This window comes from Rhinoraja longicauda, chromosome 26, assembly GCF_053455715.1.
Source record: "Rhinoraja longicauda isolate Sanriku21f chromosome 26, sRhiLon1.1, whole genome shotgun sequence".
NCBI lineage: Eukaryota > Metazoa > Chordata > Chondrichthyes > Rajiformes > Arhynchobatidae > Rhinoraja > Rhinoraja longicauda.
Window position 1 is genome coordinate 29443581 of NC_135978.1, and position 12341 is coordinate 29455921.

A 12341-nucleotide genomic window follows, 5' to 3' on the forward strand; every position below is an offset into this window, starting at 1 on the left:
TGGGAAGGAGGAGGGGAAGGGAGGGACAGAGGAGCTATCTGAAGTTGGAGAAGTCGACGTTCATACCACCGGGCCGCAAACTGCCCAGGCGAAATATGAGGTGCTGCTCCTCCAATTTCCGGCGGGCCTCACTATGGCACTGGAGGAGGCCCATGACAGAGAGGTCAGACTGGGAATGGGAGGGGGAGTTAAAGTGCTGGGCCACCGGGAGATCAGTTGCGTTAATGCGGACCGAGCGCAGTAAAGTTCTGACTGTCTACCTATCCCTCACTGAAGAAACTTATTGGCAACAAAATTGAATAACTTATTTTCAATACTTTGTAGCATTTTGGGTATAAGGTTAAAATCTAGAAACTGGTATGCCACTTTTGTTTTGCAGCAATCGAGTTTGAAATGGCATCCAAATGTTGTTTGGAGGGAGGATGTCTGTGCCCATGCGCATAACTTAGCTTCATGTCCCAATTGCTGAATTACACTACATAATATAGAACTGAAAGGTCCTTGGTTTCTACCGCGATCTGCTTCAGATAATAAATTAGTGCCAAGGTGGCAATGAGATGCGCTAAAATAAAATAATAGCATCCTGAGACAAGTTGTCCAATGACCAGTTACAAATCTGCTTGTGTGAATACTATTAGGTTGTGAGGCCGCTATCATATCTAGAATAGGAGACTGGTCCTTTGGCCCGACGAGTTTGTGCTGACAAGCGATCATCCCTTACACTAGCACTACCCTACACACACTCGGGACAAGTTACCATTTACAGAAGCCAATTAACCTACAAACCTGTACGTCTTTGGAGTGTGGGAGGAAACCGGAGCACCCGGGGAAATCCAAAGACATGGGTTTTCTCCGAGATCTTCGGTTTCCTCCCACACTCCACAGTCACAGGGGGAATGTGCAAATTCCGTACAGGCAGCACCGTTAGTCAGGATTGAACCTGGGATTTTAGATTTTTTTGGATTTTTTTAGATTTAGAGATACAGCGCAGAAACAGGCCCTTCGGCCCACCGGGTCCGCGCCGCCCAGCGATCCCCGCACATTAACACTATCCTACACCCACTAGGGACAATTTTTACATTTGCCCAGCCAATTAACCTACCTGTACGTCTTTGGAGTGTGGGAGGAAACCGAAGATCTCGGAGAAAACCCACGCAGGTCACGGGGAGAACGTACAAACTCCGTACAGACAGCGCCCTGAGTCTCCGGCGTTGCATTCGCTGTAAGGCAGCAACTCCACTGCCGCCCATGAGACCCTGTGCTATGTGGAGAGGAAACTACGACTCATGAAACTACAGTAGTCTATGTTTGGTGCTTTCAATAGAAAAAAAGGAAAAAAAGTGAAAACGAATTAAAAAATGTACAAAGAGGTAGTCAGTTAATATTGTGGACAAAGGACGAAACAAAATGTCAAGAGATTCTTACAAATTCCAAGGCTAATTAAAAATAAAGCTTCAGTGCTCCATCAACATCCCTATTTGTCTTTTCCCAATTGCCCGAGGAACCTTATGAAGGATAATGAAGTTACGTGATTGATTGGAGATTGATGAAGCCTTTCAAAAAAATGAAACTCACCAGCCGAAGGCAACTTTGATAATCTCTTGCACTAAAGTGTGGTCACCCTCTATTTTAAAAACTAAATATGCACAAAAAAACATCTAAATTATTAACGAGCCTTTGGAGAAAACGCTGTGTTGAATTGGGAATGCATCAGAAATGTAGGTTTCCTGCAAAACCCCATCCTCTGCTCAAATTACATAACATCTGGAAGAACAAGGGCAAGATGAAATTGAATAGGGAAAGATCGCTAGTGGCAAATCTCAAATTACAACAGCACAATACCCTGGAAGTATTAAATAAGTACTGTGTTAGACCATGTCACAATATATGTTAGCCATATGTCCAACTGACAGTAACCTCAGATATAATAATGTTCACTGCACCCTGTGCACAGTCTAATGAAAATGTAACTCTGAATTAAATTGACTCCTTTGCGACATGAATAGTGGCAGCCCCATGGTCATACACTCCTTTGTTAGATCAGGGCTCAAATAAAAGTGAAGTTTTCCCCATCAGGTTTTGAAATGGAAAATTGTAATTTATTTCCGAACAAGGCATAACAGCCCAGCTAGAAGTGACATTGTTTATTGCACATGACAACCAAAGTAAATCATGCAGGTAAAACACAAATAAATAACTATGATAGAAATAAACCAGAGCATAAAAATGCCTGGACTTTGAAAGGATGAATTTGAAGAAAGCTGCACTAAATACCCCAAATTACCATTGAAAAATACAAATGCAGATGAGTGAAATTCATATTTGCTCATTGGAAAAATTGGATTAGGGGGGGATTATGACATAGAAATATCAGATTTAAAGATACAACATCATAATCTCAACTTCACAATCGTCAAAAAGATGAAACAGAACTTCACAGCATGGGTCAACGTCATTTATCTTCCACCAATCTGGAAGAGCTATCCCACTTCCAATTTAACCTTGTAGTTATAAGGTTTCCAATGAAAAGGTTGAGTGCAGTGGCCATTTTCCACAGACATTGTTCACTAGTTTAAGGACAAATGCTCGCTCCGTCTAACCCAGCAGTTCAGCCTTGTTGCATTTAAAAGTTGGTTTAGATGGCCAATCCATTGTTATTCTAGACGTTTCGCTAAGAGTGTCAGGTGAGACCGGGATTCACATCTATTTATTCTCCCCTCCAGGTAATATATAATTGTTTTCAGTTACATTCTGTGATGCGCAGTGGGATATTTTTCCACATTACAAATATGACACGAATGCCAGTAATCTTTGTACCACACAGCCCCACATATCCCATTTGCCAGCTACTTAAAGTGGCTTCCAAAACACACAATACATAATTATGTACAGGTTTAAACGTTGGAGCTGAAAAATTAAAAGATCTACAATTCGAATGTATATTTACACTCTCTATTGATTTAATAATATAATTCTATTCACTTCAACGCGACCAAGACTCATTCAGTGAACCAGAGCTGATAATCTTGACCCACAACTGCAGCAGGTTCGACATTCAATGGCAACAGAATTCTTTTATACAGATAAGGCCGCAGCTTCGAAGTGCGAGGTAATATTATTCCATCCTGCGGAGTACACATTTAAACTCCACGTTAATGAAGTTGGTAGGATTATGGAAATATTTGCTCCGTCTGTAATCTTTCATTTTATTTTAAATTGGAATAGAAGATTGACGACTGATTATATCTCAGTGTAGGCAATACTTACAGGCATAATTACATCCTCATAAAAACTCCAGGCCAAAGCCCACCTCATGGTTCGTCCTTGACAGAATTCAGTGTGGGTGACTTTAGGGACCTGGGGTGACATACAGCAGGTGCTTAGACACACAAAAAACAAAAGCTTGACTGATTGTCTATTAACAGATGCATTTGGCCCAAGGCTGCCAATTTTGGTTACGTCAATCAATGACAAATTCAGTGAAATGGTGCAAACTCCATACCAAAGTGAGCACTATTTAGCACAAGATCACCATCATTTAGCTCCCCCCCACCCCCGCAAAATATAATTTTATTGCTGCATGCACATAAAGGAAAATATCACCCAAAGGAGATCAAATGCCTTCAATCTGTCAATTTAAATTATTCACTCTCAATTCCTGGGATGGCTATTTTTTTAATTAAATTTGTTCAGCACATTGGCTCATTAATGGTGCAGGTCCTTCCACAACCACTGGGATCAGAACTTCATTATTTTTAAATATCTCCTTTTTTTAAAAAATTGAAATTATTCAATGTCAAACATTAACCCAATTGTGAAATTGGGAAACAAAAATCCCTTCACCCTGGCCTCTGTCACTTTCTCGGAGTGGGCACACTGGAGTATGACCAATTAGTTTGTGTTTTAGAAAATAGCTTGCTTTCAATGGTCTTACTTCCGATGGCTCAACAGAGAACAAGCCGCTTGGTGAAGCTGCCGAGATGAATCGATGCCCAATGAATGAAGTCTCAATTGCCAGTGAATACTTCACTCTTTCTCACAAGATGCACAATGCACTTCATATAATGGATGGTCAACTTACACAAATTGTTTTGGGAACTCTAAATTGCAAAGATAAGCTTAACGAAAAGACCTCCCCCACCAAAAAAAAACAGCTTAATAATCTCAATGCAGAACAGCCATTATAAATCTGCCAAATTCTCGAATGTCAGATGCATACAAAGTTTCATTTCAATGGTTGAGCAGAACGGTGGCTAGAATAATCTTAAGAATTATAACCCAAGCTCGTTTTTGTTCCGCTTTCCCATTCAGCTCTTACCCCTTGTTGCTGAAGTTCTCCTTTCAATGGAACCAAGCTGCATTTCTTTCCCAACATACAGCTGTACCACCTTGAAAAGGAAAGCAAGAATCAGATTGGCAATGTGATCCAATGAACTCCAAGAGCTTGCAAGACATCTAATTTTGAATGTACCAAGCAATACTCGCATCAATTATTATATGACAATTTCCTGCCATCCTTGTGACCTTTATATACATTGCACGAATACTGAAGAAGGGTCTCGACCCAAAATGTCATCCATTCCTTCTCTCCTGAGATGCTGCCTGACCCGCTGAGTTACTCCAGCATTTTGTGTCTACCTTGCACGAATAGATTGGTCGCCAGACATGTCACCAATTAGCAATCTTCAGGAAATGGCATTGCAAATGGTTTGGCCAGGCCAGCTCAGAAGCAAAGCCCAGGGAGCAGCCAGATTGACTGGGATTAGAATGTATGGGGCATCGTGACGGAGAACACGGGACAAAATGGCAACCGCATCGAGGGAGGTCTTGAGCCGATGGGACCCGGGGACCCCCTGTGCCGACACGGTGGGCTCAGAAGTAGGGCCAGGGGAGTGTGTGGGATAATGATGCCAGGGACATTGCTGACTGAGAACTGGATACACAATGAGATCCGGGCCAAAGGAACCCCAGAGCCATTGTGGTGACAATGTTGGGAACCCTTGGGCCGACATGGAGATAGTGTTGGGGAGCTGGCGCCTAGAACTGGTGTCACCTTCCTCTCAGCCAACAAAGTACTATTCTACATCGTCCCCTTTGCTCTGTGTTTTCACACCTTACTCTTCCATATCTCTGTGTCTCCCTCTCCCCTGACTCTCAGTCTGAAGAAGGGTCTCGGCCCAAAGCGTCACCCATTCCGTCTCTCCAGAGATGCTGCCTGACCCGCTGAGTTACTCCAGCATTGTGTGTCCACCTATAACTGGACACTGTGCAACGACAGCCAAATCACTGGTTGGAAGGGACTGCAGATGCTGGTTTGTACCGAAGATAGACTCAAAGTGCTGGAGTAACTCAGCGGGTCAGGCATTGTCTCTGGAGGAAAGGAATAGGTGACGTTTCGGGTCGGGGCCCTTCTTCAGACCCTGACCAGCTTGTTTTCTTGGAGGTCCTTGTGTTGTGCTCCATGCCTTTGGCTACAGAGTCCAGAATCCCATCGGCAAATTAATCATTCTCTCAGCCAGTCTTCTTTACATGCTACAGCAGAAAAGCATTTATGAACTTTTTCACCGCACTTTCCACTAGCGAAATATGGACACCAAGCAATTTAGCACAACTATCAGCAGGTAATTAACATTTTCCAGTAACGAGTGCTGTCGATAATATAAAATTGGATTAAAAACCTGTAATTTGAATTATCCAACAATTTTAGTTAAACAAGGTAAATAATCCAGTTGGCTGAAATCTTATAACGCGGCACATTTAGTAACAGACACTTCGCGGGGAGATGGTAGTCTAACACAGCAGACGTGCTGAGAGAGGGGACACACCATCCCTCGATCAATTAGCGCCCGCCATCCCAATTTTCCCACCACCCACCTATACTGGGGCAATTTACAGCAGCCAATTAACCTAGTAACGAGGACATCTTTGGCAAGTGAGGGAAAACATGAGCACCCAGGAGAAACTGATGAAGGATCGTGTAACATTTAAAGTTTAAATTAAAACAAACTCCAGCTCTGTCTTGGATTGCATTTTTAATATTAAATGAAACCCGATAGGACCAATTTGACTCGGATTACAGAAATACCACCTCTGCTGCGCCATTTCCGTGAGCTGCAGCAATTCCACTGTACTTGTTAATAGTCTCCTTATATCCACTTCCCGCAGGGGTCGTCTCCCATTGATCAACACGTCATTCATGAAAGTCGGCAACAAAGTTGAAAGGGTGGCACGGCGGCGCAGCTGGTAGAGTTGCTGCCTCACAGCGCCAGAGACCCGGGTTCAATCCTGACCTCGGTTGGGTGACGCCTGTGTGCAGTATGCGCCTTCCTCCTGTGACCAAGTCCCTGGCACTGTGATGCAGCAGCACCTCTGTGCCACCTCATTTTGCATTTAATCAGTATTGCACCCTGCAACCTAAGCTTTATACATTGTGCATGACAGTGAGTGACAGACGTTTATAGCATAAAAGACAACTATATCACTCAGCATATCCTTGCTGGCACTCTGATAGAATAATCAATAAATAATCATACAATCCTACTTCGAAGGTATTTATTCACAAAATGCTGGAGTAACTCAGCAGGTCAGGCAGCATCTCAGGAGAGAAGGAATGGGTGACGTTTCAGGTCGAGACCCTTCTTCAGCTGTTCCATGTACTATTAAGAACAATAACAATACAATAGTCTAATTATAGATGTCAACTATATAAATTAGTCTCATTGGTCTGTAGATTAATGTATGATTTTAACCTATTAAGCATTAGGTACAGTCTGAAGGAGGGTCTCGACCCGAAACGTCACCCATTCCTTCTCTCCTGAGATGCTGCCTGACCTGCTGAGTTACTCCAGCATTTTGTGAATAAATACCTTCGATTTGTACCAGCATCTGCAGTTATTTTCTTATACAATCCTGCTTTCTACTCATGGACCAGTAGCTTTCGATGCTTCAAATATTGTTCCACTATGGTTTCAAGTAATTTTTACAACACGAAGCTGAGACTCAGATCTAGAATATCCATTTGATTCCTACATGCTCGGTTAAGTGGGTGGATGGTAACCCTTAGGATAGAAATAATGGCCACAGTAATTGTTCCTAATCTCCAGCCATTTCTCACAACTGTTAGTGTGTTACATGTACACTGGACAAGACGCGGATTGGATAAACCGAGGTTGCACCTACAGTTGCCAATACAATCAACCTTCACATGAGAATCACTAATTGGATGAGATGCCAGAAAGCAAATTGACCACAGGTCTGCCAGTGAGCAGTCAAAACCTTTGATAGGAGCAATGAGAAAATAAAAGGGAAACAATTGACTTGACAACAGTGAAATGTAATTTTTTTAAAGAATTTACAGCTTTCAACCCCAATCAATTGCAATCAAAGCCGCATATACGTTGATGGGTGTAATAGTTTAAGCAAAGACGCCACAAGTAGAATTACAGTGCCCTCCATAATGTTTGGGGCAAAGACCCATCATTTATTTATTTGCCTCTGTACTCCACAATTTGAGATTTGAAATAGAAAAAATCACGTGGTTAAAGTGCACATTGTCAGATTTTAATAAAGGCCATTTTTATATATTTTGGTTTCACCATTTAGAAATTACAGCAGTGGGGGGGACTATGTATAAACACGACTGTAATTTCTACATGGCGAAACTAAAATGTATAAAAATGGCCTTCATTAAAATCTGACAATGTGCACTTTAACCACATGCGATTTTTTTCTATTACGAATCTCAAATTGTGGAGTACAGAGGCAAATGAATAAATGATGGGTCTTTGTCCCAAACATTATGATGGGCATTGTACAAAGCTGTGAGTCCTTACAAAAATATAGAACGGGAAAGACTTGTCCAGTTTTGAGTAAAAACAAAGTGCTGGAGAAACTCATCATTGATGCTGCATGACGTGTTGAGTTGCTCCAGCACCGTGTCAAGATTCCTTGCGTCCATTTGCACAGTTTTTCCTGCTTGTCAGCTTTTAAGGAACAAGCAGAACGTACTGTTTCTCAGCAAAATGGATGAAACAGGTAAGAAGCGACACAACAGATTCGAATCTCTGACCTTTGATTAGAGTAGAATGTAAAGGTGGCATGATAGTCACCTACAACTGAGAATTCTGTCACAATTCACTGTGTCATGTGCTGGTTTGTGAAATGTATCACTGCTTTGATGCTCATCTCAACGTGTCAGCCGGAGTTACATGCTTTATGTTTTGGTTTATTATTGTCACGTGTATTGAGGTACTGTGAAAAGCTTTGTTTTGCGTGCTATCCAATCAGATCAGATAATACCATGCATAAATACAATCAATAGACAATAGGTGCAGGAGGTGGCCATTCGGCCCTTCGAGCCAGCACCACCATTCAATGTGATCATGGTTGATCATTCTCAATCAGTACCCCGTTCCTGCCTTCTCCCCATACCCCCTGACTCCGCTATCCTTAAGAGCTCTATCTAGCTCTCTCTTGAATGCATTCAGAGAATTGGCCTCCACTGCCTTCTGAGGCAGAGAATTCCACAGATTCACAACTCTCTTACTGAAAAAGTTTTTCCTCATCTCAGTTCTAAATGGCCTACCCCTTATTCTTAAACTGTGGCCCCTGGTTCTGGACTCCCCCAACATTGGGAACATGTTTCCTGCCTCTAATGTGTCCAACCCCTTAATAATCTTATATGTTTCGATAAGATCTCCTCTCATCCTTCTAAATTCCAGTGTATACAAGCCTAGTCGCTCCAGTCTTTCAACATATGACAGTCCTGCCATTCCGGGAATTAACTTAGTAAACTAGGTTAACCTAGGCTGCACGCCCTCAAGTCAAACTCAAGCACAATAGGTAAGGCAAAGAGGAAGATACAGAGTGCAGAATATAGTTTGCGGCTTTGTAGTGCATCAGTTTCGTAGACAAAGTCCAATGTCCGCAACAAGGTAGCGGTGATTTGGATAGGGCCCTGATAACAGAAGGGAAGATGTGGAAACAAGGAACTGAGAATGCTGATTTACAAAAAAAAGAAACAAAGTGTTGTAGTGACTCAACAGGTCAGGCAGCATCTTTGGAGAACATAGATAGGTGACATTTCAGGTTGGGACCCTTCTTCAGAAGCGAAATGTCACTTATGCATGTTCTCCAGAGATACTGCCTGACCTGCTGAGTTACTACAGCATGTTGTGTCTTATATTTAACAGAGAGGAAGAAGCTGTCCCCCAGTCTGGTGGTGCCCATTTTTCAAGCTTCGGTATCTTCTGCCGGGCAGGTGCAAGGAGAAGGAGGAGTGCCTCGGAGCGTAGCATGCCTTTGGTGATGGTGGCTGCTTTTCTGAGGTGGTGGGAAGTGTAAATGTAGTGGATGATGGGGAGTCTGGTCTGTGTGACGGATTGGGCTAAATCTACAACACAGTGCAATTCCCTGTGGTCTTGAGCAGAGCTGTTCCTGAACCAGGCTGTGATGCTACCTGGCAGTGTGCTCTCCATGGTGCATTTACAGAAGCTTTCCAGTACAAAACAAAATGGAGTCTCTGCATGACATCCGGTGGCCAAACCTCTCTGATGTTGGCTCTAAATGAAGAAATTGTCTTAAGAGTTCAACTGAAAAGTTTTTTAAAAACCCTTCGGGGAATAAATACTTTGGGACCTGATCTTAGCATACTGTGGAACATTGTCGTAGCATCATGTCCAGCACAGATTTTGTGGGCCGAAGGGCCTGGTCTTATGCTCTGTGTTCCGTGCTGAAAATACTTGACCTTGATATCCAAACCCTCTTACCAATCAATTATATTAATATGTACTATAAGAAAATAACTGCAGATGCTGGTACAAATCGAAGGTATTTATTCACAAAATGTTGGAGTAACTCAGCAGGTCAGGCAGCATCTCGGGAGAGAAGGAATGGGTGATGTTTCGGGTCGAGACCCTTCTTCAGACTGATGTCAGGGGGGCGGGACAAAGGAAGGATATAGGTGGAGACAGGAAGATAGAGGGAGATCTGGGAAGGAGGAGGGGAAGAGAGGGACAGAGGAACTATCTAAAGTTGGAGAAGTCGATGTTCATACCACTGGGCTGCAAGCTGCCCAGGCGAAATATGAGGTGCTGTTCCTCCAATTTCCGGTGGGCCTCACTATGGCACTGGAGGAGGCCCATGACAGAAAGGTCAGACTGGGAATGGGAGGGGGAGTTGAAGTGCTCGGCCACCGGGAGATCAGTTTGGTCAATGCGGACCGAGCGCAGGTGTTGAGCGAAGCGATCGCCGAGCCTGCGCTTGGTTTCGCCGATGTAAATAAGTTGACATCTAGAGCAGCGGATGAGGTTGGAGGAGGTGCAGGTGAACCTTTGTCTCTTAATATGTACTATATTTATGAAATTAACTGGTTAATGGATTTACACTTGAGCGGCATTGAGTGCGCATATGCACTACTTTATAAAATGCAGATGTTTCAAGATGCTGCTAAAATACTTAGGGACAAGACATGGATCTGACTGGGGCACGGGGTGTGGAAGAAAGATATATAAATGAAGGCACAGTGAGAGTGAAAGCTGCTGCTTTAAGTATCAGATCGCCCTGCATCTAATTTACATTTGAATCAATTCAAATTTGTGGCTGTCACCCCAGTCTACTTTTTTTTTAATGATGGATTGGTCAGCAGAGAAATTATTCTTCGATGGATTAGCATTAAGATTTTTGTGAACTCTTCCCATTCAATTCATTAGGCGCAAATTTATTAAATTTGGAATCAAATCCCGCAACAATCAGGCAAATTTTCACATTTCTTGTAACTGTCGACAATTTTTCTGCCACTAAGAACATGTCTAGACATAATGGATAATAATAAGCACAGGATAAAATTAGAGCATGCTTGAATGGAATATGTGCCAAGTTCATTAGCAGACTGAAATGGAAAAGAAAGACAAACATTTCAGGTAGAATTGTAATGTGGAGTTTTTTCACTCCATATTCCTGTAATTTTCCAGTTATTAAATTTGCACAAAGGTAAGCAGTCATGTTCTAATAAAAAAGGCCAAGTGATATTATATATTGTGTTCTAGGCTGAAGAATGGCCTGAAAGGCAAATAAAGAAAATGATAAGCATTATATATTGCGTTTTTAATATTTAATTTTAGTGGCACGTATTCACACATCATGATTTCCTCATTACCCTCAATCCATCTCGAAAGCAAAAAACACCAACTAGTCAATTGAGGGACGAGTTATTTGCTTAATAAAGGGTAATGATTCAGAACATTCCACTAGTCACAGTTGAACATAAATTGAGCATAAAGGCAGCTGCTGGCATTAAAAAAACTGCAGTTTATGAACCGATAATTAAAATTATACAAAAGAATTACACGGCATTTAACTGAATCTATTATTTGTAAAATATTCATCCTTTGCTAATTCAGCTCCAGCCAAACTTTAATATCTGGATAATGAACTACATAAGGACACTTATGAGATTATTAAGTTCGATATTGCCGAACAGCTGATTTTTGTGAATATGTAAGGACTAGGATTTTAGATAGAGTTCCATTTGACTTTGTTAAGGATACATTTTACTTAATAATGATACACTGACGTAAATGCAGTTTCAAAATTACCACTTATGTGAAGTGCTTGGACATATTTTTCTACTGAAATAATGTTACAAAAATAGAACTTGTTGACGTCTTGTTATTGGTGTAAAGGCCGTGGTCGTGATCACATGGAAACCTACAGTCTAAGGCTGAGGTGATATGCCTTATATTGTAATGTCATGATTTTGTAACCTGGAGGTTATTCAAATTACTTATGTGAAAAGTTATTATGAATTATTGATTTATTATGCCCAAGACAAAAAGTTTTTACGATGGACGACCCTGATTTGCAATCTTGGAGCCTTGAGGGGAAGATGCAAAATGTCAGGTAGGACATTTGAAAAGATGTCCATTTAACATTCATGCTGGGCCTGTTGTTACAACCAGCAGTTCGACACCGGACCATCTAGGACAGCATAGTGGCACAGTTGTAGAGTTGCTGTATAGACCCGGTTCGATCCTGACTATGGGCGTTGTCTGTATGGAGTTTGTACGCTCACCCCATGGGTTTTCCCTGGATGCTCCGTTTTCCTCCCACATTTCAAAGATGTACAGGTTTGTCAGTTAATTGTAAGTTGTCTCTCGTGTGTAAGATAGTACTGGTGTACAGGGTTCGCTGGTTGGCGCGGACTTGGTGGGCCTGTTTACATGCTATATCTCTAAACTAAACTAAATAGCCATCCATTGTTTAAACCTCTCAGAAATTTACAGAGCAGGCGATTTGGCGGTAAAACCACACACTGTTGTTTCTCATTGGAATGATCAAAGCTC

The 12341-nt window shown here is 42.0% G+C and overlaps 1 protein-coding gene across 3 annotated transcripts in view; it reads right to left on the reverse strand.

The window, feature by feature from the left end:
• The window catches only part of mettl16 (methyltransferase 16, N6-methyladenosine), a 146505-nt gene that overhangs the window by 35193 nt on the left and 98971 nt on the right, over positions 1-12341 (reverse strand). For 2 of the 3 annotated variants that reach the window (XM_078422405.1, XM_078422402.1), the window contains 2 exons: positions 4319-4388; positions 3268-3357 (listed from right to left, as the gene is read on the reverse strand). In XM_078422405.1, coding sequence (XP_078278531.1) covers positions 3268-3357; positions 4319-4388 — 160 coding nt within the window. The remainder of the gene's footprint in view (positions 1-3267; positions 3358-4318; positions 4389-12341) is intronic. The other variant, XM_078422403.1, reaches the window with a different exon arrangement.